Source organism: Zerene cesonia, unplaced genomic scaffold (assembly GCF_012273895.1).
Source record: "Zerene cesonia ecotype Mississippi unplaced genomic scaffold, Zerene_cesonia_1.1 Zces_u001, whole genome shotgun sequence".
NCBI classification, from domain to species: domain Eukaryota; kingdom Metazoa; phylum Arthropoda; class Insecta; order Lepidoptera; family Pieridae; genus Zerene; species Zerene cesonia.
This window is the reverse complement of record NW_024045131.1, coordinates 958,103-966,584: the sequence shown is the minus strand read 5'-3', so window position 1 is coordinate 966,584 and position 8,482 is coordinate 958,103. Positions and strand designations below refer to the sequence as shown.

The window sequence follows — 8,482 nt, the reverse complement described above, 5'->3', positions numbered from 1 at the left end:
AGACAGACAGACAGACAGACAGACAGACAGACAGACAGATAGACAGACAGGCAGATAGACAGACAGGCAGACAGATAGACAGACAGACAGGCAGATAGACAGACAGACAGATAGACCTTCGAATCTATTCGATTAAGTATGATGTATAAAAAATATTTATGTATTTTAAATAAATTTTTCAGGTTATGGAAAGTACACACACACTCTACCTGGTGACGGAGTACGCGCCAAACGGGGAGATATTTGGTGAGTATAGTATAACACCACCCGGCTTCGCGCGACTATTGAATTTAAACCACAACTATACACTTAACCTAATAATGAAACGAAACGAAACGAAAGAAATGAAAATTCTTTATATATGTATAGTCTCTATATAGGGTTATAAATTATAATAAGTTTAAATCACACTGTAGGTAAACAAATATTATAAATGTCTAAGTTTGTTTGTCCGTCAATCTCGTTGAAATTACTAAACGGATTTTGATGAAATTTGGCAGGGTATGAGCTAACTCGGGTGATAGGATACTTTTTGTCCCGATTAAATGTTCCCTTGGGATAAAACAGGAATTGTTATGGGCGGAGCCGGGACGAGTGTCTAGTACATAAATAAAAATAACGTATGTAATAAAATACATAATCACATAAATATCATATTATGTATGCTCGTAAATATAATATATAAACAATAAACAATAATTTATTTATAAATTTCAAAAATTGCTAATTTATAAAGCATTTCAATGCTATAAAACTATAAATTAAAAATTAAATAATTTATTTAGCAAAAAATTTTGTTACATATATGTAGATTAAGAACCCTTGCTCCCACACTAGGATTCCCTGTGACGTGGGAACAAGTTTCTTCCGGTAGGTTTAAAAAAGTACAACTTTACTAATTATAGATTACAAATTAAATAAAATTCATGCTGCTATACTACTTATTACAGTTTTGTACGTATTAGTGTGCCTCTCTCCCTCTGTGTGTGTGTGTGTGTGTGTGTGTGTGTGTGTGTGTGTGTGTGTCTGTGTGTCTGTGTGTGTGTGTGTGTCTGTATATAAACTGAACACATGTAGATTAATGTATTGTAAGAATAAAAGATAGTACAATGAGGAAACATATTTTGAAAGTGACATGACATGGCTTTTAATAAAACTATAAAAGATTATAAATTCAATAATATTATAAACGCTTAGAAAGTTTGAATGGTTGGTTATGTTTGGATATTATATTTGACGCCTCCTTGGTACAGTGGTTAACGCGTGAGCGTAGAACCGAGGGGTCCTGGGTTCGATTCCCGGTGGGGACAATAAAAAAAAAAGTCTCGGTCTGGCAGGACACAGAAGGCTGGTCACCTACTTGTCCACAAAGATAAAATCAATCAGTGAAACAGATGTATATCATCTGCCCCATACCCCAGTAGGGGACACGGCACTTCACTTACTTATGTTTGGATGTTACAGTTCCAAGTATGACATACGTAATTTTGGATTCATTGTCGATTATTTAATGGGGGTATTAAATAATTATTTTCTTTGAAAAAAACAGTCGCCATCGTGTCTGGGGAGGGGAGGTAACACTCCCAATTCTAAAATAGCGCCAAATGACGAAAATCGAATGGATGACCCATGTTTATTTTACAGATTTTCTTTAGTTTATATGTACGGAACCCACAGTGCCGCGAATCCGACTCGCACTCGACTTGCTTTTTATTTTATAAGCTCTCCATACGTATTATCGTATTGCTATTTTGTTAACGGACCGTCGAAATAAGATGTCACGTGTCCGGACACGAGTTTACCTCATGCGGGATGTGATACTTTTCGTGTTGTGTATAGCTACAATTGCATTTTATATTAAGAGACAACGTACGTAACGTACGTACGTAAGAGACACAAATACAAAAATGTGTAGAATGAAGCCGGCAAAGAATGAGACAGAAATATACATACTATTTTATATATATTCATCTCATTCTTTTGTCGATTTACTGAAGTTTCACTTCTATCGTGTGTGAATCGCACACACACCTTTTTTTTACTGAGAGGTTAATTAAAGTTTGTATATAGACCCGTTGCGTACGCGTCGCGTGAATTTTTTTTGTGCCGTGTAATTGAGCTACATAATGCTTGAAGAAGTACTTGTATATAACTAATCGTTAATGTTTTTTAATTATATTAATTAAAAGTACAATAAATTGCCTTGAAATTGGTTGAACCGGATCAAACTTAAATGGGACCACATGGGAGGCACAAAACAAAATTAATAACCTCTTCCTTTTTTCAGGTTAATTGTAAAATATAAAAAAAAATCGATAATAGTCTTAAGAAAGCCATGACATTTCGAAAATTATATTTATAACTAGCTGCACGCCCCGGCTCCGCCCGGGTTGTCATTTATCGTAATTAAAATTATTTAAACTATCCTATCTCTCAAGTTGGATCGAACTGCGCATGGTGTGCGAATTTTATTATAATCGGTTAAGTGGTTTAGGAGTCCATTGAGGACAAACATTGTGACACGAGATGTATATATATTAAGATTATAGATTTGCAGATAAAAGTCACTTAATTTGGAATGAATGAAAAATTTATCTTTGGATTTAAATGGTGTTGGTTCAATGTCCAACCATATATTATTAAGAATATTTTCTACCACATAATCTATAGAACCTTTAAAACAGCTGTTAAAACACACTAACTCGCACTGAGTTAGTGTTTTTTTTTTATAAAAAAAGACACATTTTTACCATTTATTTAAAAATACATTTTTTACCGCTCCGCAGATCACCTAGTGACGCGCGGGCGCATGCCCGAGTCGGAGGCGGCGCGCGCGTTCGCCCAAATGGTGGCCGCCGTCGGCTACTGTCACGCGAACGACGTGGTGCACAGGGATTTGAAGGCCGAGAACCTGTTGCTGGATAGGGATATGAATATTAAGGTGAGGGTGTGGGTAAGGAAGAGAAAAGGAGATTGAATAGCTAGGAAAAATATGCCAGAGTTCACGGTCTTGACGGTCTAGTGGCTGCTTTGATCTGATGGGATAGTTTTTATTTGTATAAACCTATAATATATTTTTTATTGTATCGACCCTAATTGGGTCAACTCGCTCAGGCGAAGTACCATACCCCCGCAGAAGATCGGCTATTCAACTGAAGCATTGCTGTATCCTGTTCCTTCTTATCCCAGTCCTTTATTTTTCTATCCCTTAAAGTTGGCAATCCACTTGCGGGTGCATAAAGCCTCTTCAAATGTTAATAGGCTGTGGTAGCACTTAAAATTAGGCGACCCGCCAGCTCCTTTGTCGGTTATAATATGAAGACAAATCAATAAATCGATGACTGCCCAATTCCAGCTGGCGGACTTCGGTTTCAGCAATAAGTACACGAAGGGATCACCGCTGTCCACCTGGTGCGGGAGTCCACCCTACGCGGCGCCCGAGCTGTTCGAGGGACGCCAATATGATGGGCCCAAGGCTGATATATGGGTGAGAAATGTATTTAATGATTTCAACAAAATCATAAACTATAATGTTATGATTGTCAGAACTAAACCAAATTAGACCACACGGCACCAGCTCTCAAATAAAAACGAATCATCAAAATAGATTCAACCAGTCGAAAGTTCTGATGTAACAAACTGGAATCAAGATTTTGAGTAGAATTAAGTCGAAACTTACACTTTTTCCAGTTCCGCTGAAACCGGGAAAAACTTACTAGAACACAATGCAATATTAAGTACTTAAATTATGATTATTTCACCATCATCAGCCCATACATGTTCCCACTGCTGGGACACAGGTCTCCTATGAGGGTTCAGGCCATAATCCAACACGCTGGCCAAGTGCGGGCAGATGTCGCATGTCGTCGAACTTTTGATTCTTGGACATGCCGGTTTCCTCACGATGTTTTCCTTCACCGTTTTAAGCAGTGGTGATGTTATCCACATGTGCATATAAATTGAAAAATCAATTTATTTACAGTGAGTGAGAGCCGTGGTGGCTCAGTGGTGAAACCTCGAACTTCAAAATCGATAAGTTGGGGTTCAAGACCGGGCGAGCGTGCAGTATATATGATTATTTATTAAGGTATAATTGCAATATATATTTCACAGTCGCTCGGCGTCGTGCTGTACGTGCTGGTGTGCGGCGCGCTGCCGTTCGACGGCGGCACGCTCAGCGAGTTGCGCAGCGTAGTCGTCAGTGGCAAGTTTAGGATACCGTACTTTATGTCGCAGGGTGAGTGGGCGGCTTTATGTTGTTTTTTTTTTTTGGGTTAACTTTTTTTTCAGTTTGACAATGCGATTTTTTTCTGTCTATTAGTAGATATTTGTCACTTTTTGTTGTGTCTTAATCGATGGATATTAAGTACATATTGTGTGTAGAATTTTTTGTCTTCATGATGTCTGTTGTTTATGACTGGTTTCAGATTAGGTCTGTTGGTTTTTTTCTTTCTTGTTACTAGAAATCTTATGTTATCTGTATGAAATTTATTAGATTTAATTAATCGGTTTTATTAGACAGACCTAACGACCTTTTTGGGATGTCCATAGTTTAATGAATGCAACCCACTTTTATATTTACTTTATCAAAATATACATCACCTCTTTTTAATCTTATATTAATGTAATCTATTTAAAACACACTTTTATCAGCTTCACCTGTATGTTTGTACGTAACTGACTCGTTTTTAACTCGACCCACTTCAAATAGACAGATTCAATTCAAACTCTGTACACTTATCGCGGATCGATGACAATACAATAGTTTCATGAGTTTATCTTATTATCCTGATTAAAATCGCCAGGATTACTGACCTTACGTTAATTCTGTATTAGAGCAAATAAGATAATCCATTTGATTCTATCAATATAGCGTGTTTTTTATTGCGTCAGATTGCGAGCACCTCATCAGGCACATGCTGGTGGTGGAGCCGGAGCGGCGCTACACGCTGCAGGCGGTGGCGAAGCACCACTGGCTGCGGGCGCGCGCCCCCGCGGGGAAGGACGCCGGTGAGGCCGCACTTGTGTGTTTGTGGTGCTGGTGGTCTGCCTGATGGTGGGCGATCACCAGTGCTTGTGGATCGTTCATTATCATCATCATTCATGAGGTCATTTGCAGAGGTAGGGCGGCTGTGGGCAAGGGATTACGAAGGGGAACTGCGAAGGGTAAGGAAAAGGGAACGGGCCTCAAGCTTCTTCAACCGATCTGTCACATATTGAGTGTTGTTAAAAGTTCGCGGTCGGATATTTGATAAAAATACTTGTTTTTGCTAAAAATACTATGAAAGAAACAATAATAGAGTTTGTTTTGTTGTAAGTAAAATAAAGGTGTCACAATATCATCTATAATTCTTAATTCTCCCGATAATTAGCTAAGTTATATTATAATATTAAATCGTCAGACCTGTCGGCCGGCGAGTGCGGCTGTCACCCGGCGGGGGCGAAGCCCGAGGACTCCGCCGCGCACGACGCGGCGCTCTCGCACATGCTCACACTGCCGGGGCTCAGCCACGGCCTTATACAGCAGGTGCGCACTGCACGCCACTGCACTGCTGCAGTACATCGATACAGTACATACAGTCCATACAATACACGACATAGAATGCAATTAAACACACCAATACAAGATTTTAGCACAAGATAATTGCAGTGCGCTGTCGCAGTACCTCGACACTGCAATACAGGACATGCAATACATGCAGTACAGTGCAGTAAAAGACACGTACAAAATAATGGCACTGTACTGTAGCAGTACGTCGAAACTGCAGTACACGACATACAGTGCTGTAGCACATAGCAACACATGTAACACACATCACTGCACTGCAACATACAGTACACCTATACAGTACAAAACAGTACAAAACACACCAAGAGAAAAATCTAATCTTGTAAATCTCTTTTGTACGTAAAATTTTGCCCAATGCTTTAAAATAATAAAGTCCGAAACATAATAGCAAGCTATTATTCAACACAGGTCTCCTGTGGGGGTACTTTCCCGGTACGATCCGGTCCAATTCGTGCCGAAACGTACTCGAATCCCACATACAAAATCATCACTAATATGAATGCACTTTGTTTTTCAGTCAGTCAACGAAGAGAGGTTCGACCATATATCGGCGATATATCACCTGCTGGTGGACAAGCTCTTGCAGAGGGACGACGGCGCACAAGCAGGTGAGAGCTGTTATCTTATCGGAGGCTAGCTGCGCCCCGCGGTTCCACCCGCGTGAGTCCGTATCCCGTAGGAATATCGGGGTAAAAAGTTGCCTATGTGTTATTCCGGTTGGCCAGCTGTCTACGTACCAAATTTCATTGCAATCGGTTCAGTAGTTTTTGCGTGAATTTTATTAACCTCATTCGAATGATTTAAAATCGGATTTACAATGCATCAAAACTTCAACCTGGATGGAGTTTTGTCAGGGCGTTTTTTTTTTATCTACTTAATTTTTTTTTTGTATGTTCGTTTGTATGTATGTATGTAAAACAATTGTTGGTTATATTATTTTTTGATTACGATAACGCTTTAACTGTTTTATCTCGTTTCTTAAACAACGTTTATCTTTTTTCAGATTCGTTAGATTCGAACACGGGACTTCCGCTAGATCTTACTGGGAAAAAGGTGAGTTATGTTAATTCGAATGGTCCCTTCTAATATTATAAATGCGAAAGTAACTCTGTCAGTCAGTCTATCTGTCTGTCTGTCTATCTATCTGTCTGTCTGTCTGTCTATCTGACTGTTACTCTTTCACGTCTAAACCGCTGAACCAATTTTTTTGTAGTTTGGTATGAAGGTAGAACTGAACTTGGGAAAGGACATAGGATAATTTTTATCGCGAAAAAAATGGTAAAATGAGTTGAAATGGGGAGATGAAAGCTATATAACCGAATTCCACGCGGGCGAAGCCGCGGGCGGAAAAGCTAGTATTTTATATGTAATTTGTAAATATTTTTTTTGATTTTCAATTGACTTAGTTGGAATTCTATGTACAAACAGTTCTTGAAGGTGAAATGCAATCCTAAACTAAAATAATTTTTGCATAAGTCTTTGTCCCTATTTCACGTAACCGCAACCGGGTTATGGGTTATTATTTGGTATAATTTTTGTGTCTGGTGATAGATAGGAGGCTAGAGAGCGTCAAATAGGCTAGTTTAGGTTGTGAAACAGCTCAAACCCAGGGAGAGATGAAATGTATGCGATCGCTGATTCTAATTAATTCCAATAGATGGCGCTATATTAAAATATGACATTCGTTAGATTTCGACTTACAATACAGCCCCCTTTTGATTTCTAATAGTATTTTTTCGATATTTTTAACGGTATTTTTTATAAAAATCGTTAGTTTTAATCTATTGTGTTTTCAGAGCGACTGCGGTGACGTGGAAAGCATGGAGGCTGAGGAAACGCTGGCCTACCTCACCGGCGATGGGCAGGAGCACGAGCTGGAAAGGGTAAGCACTTGCCTTGCTTATTGTTGTAACTTTCTGAACTTTAGAATTACTAGCGGAACGGGCAATTGGTGGTACATAATATGTAGTCTATGGCCTTATAGTATACTAGCTGCGCCCCGCGGTTACACCCGCGTAAGTCCGTATCCCGTAGCAATATCGGAATAAAAAGTTGCCTATACGTTATTCCAGTTGTCCAGCTGTCTACGTGCCAAATTTCATTGCAATCGGTTGAGTAGTTTTTGCGTGAAAGAGCAACAAACACACGCACATCTTTACAAACTTCCGCATTTATAATATTAGTAGGATGGGATAGTAATAATGAAGGTCGCATTATCGGTTATGTGACCCATGCAATACTATTCTAGAATTATCTCGCTTTCAATTTTTTATTATCTATTTAGTCAAACATGCTGCTAGAATTTTGTATACTAGCATACCCAACCACGCGTTGCTGTGGATGAGTAGTAATTAAAAATATTAAGATTATACATTATTGGGATAATTAATCGAAATAAAAACTATCCTATATCTTAAGTTGGACCAAATTACACGTAAAATGCCTAAATTTCATAAAAATCGGTTAAGTTGGTGAATATAAGTTCATTGGGAACATACATCAGGACACTGGATTTTTACATATTTTGTATATATATCAGGGACTTAATAGTATCAGTAAAATATATATATATACAAATAAATAACTTGTGATTCCCATCTTTTTTATTTCCTCTTACAAAAAGGTAACCTTCTTCCAACGCGTTAGTTGGAAGAAGGTTAATTTTAAAACCAGATTAACTGCTAACTTAAACTATGATCTCCAAAACTCTTCGGTTCTTTTTTGATTTTTACAATGTTTAATTCTAACTATCAGTCCGCCCAGGCTCCGCCCGTGGTTCATATATACCATATAGCCATCCTTAATAAGTGGGCAATCTAACACCGAAAGAATTTTTCTAATTGTACCAGTAGTAGTTCCTGAGATTAGTGCGTTCAAGCAAACAAACAAACTCTTCAGCTTTATAATATTAGT

General features: G+C 38.5%; 1 protein-coding gene across 1 annotated transcript in view; it reads left to right on the top strand.

Annotated features, from left to right (window-relative positions):
* Positions 1 to 8,482, top strand: part of LOC119838068 (serine/threonine-protein kinase SIK3) — a 41,995-nt gene that overhangs the window by 21,708 nt on the left and 11,805 nt on the right. The window contains exons 4-11 of the mRNA XM_038363876.1: positions 2,787 to 2,941; positions 3,356 to 3,487; positions 4,114 to 4,237; positions 4,894 to 5,010; positions 5,403 to 5,527; positions 6,087 to 6,177; positions 6,573 to 6,622; positions 7,366 to 7,452. Coding sequence (XP_038219804.1) covers positions 2,787 to 2,941; positions 3,356 to 3,487; positions 4,114 to 4,237; positions 4,894 to 5,010; positions 5,403 to 5,527; positions 6,087 to 6,177; positions 6,573 to 6,622; positions 7,366 to 7,452 — 881 coding nt within the window. The remainder of the gene's footprint in view (positions 1 to 2,786; positions 2,942 to 3,355; positions 3,488 to 4,113; positions 4,238 to 4,893; positions 5,011 to 5,402; positions 5,528 to 6,086; positions 6,178 to 6,572; positions 6,623 to 7,365; positions 7,453 to 8,482) is intronic.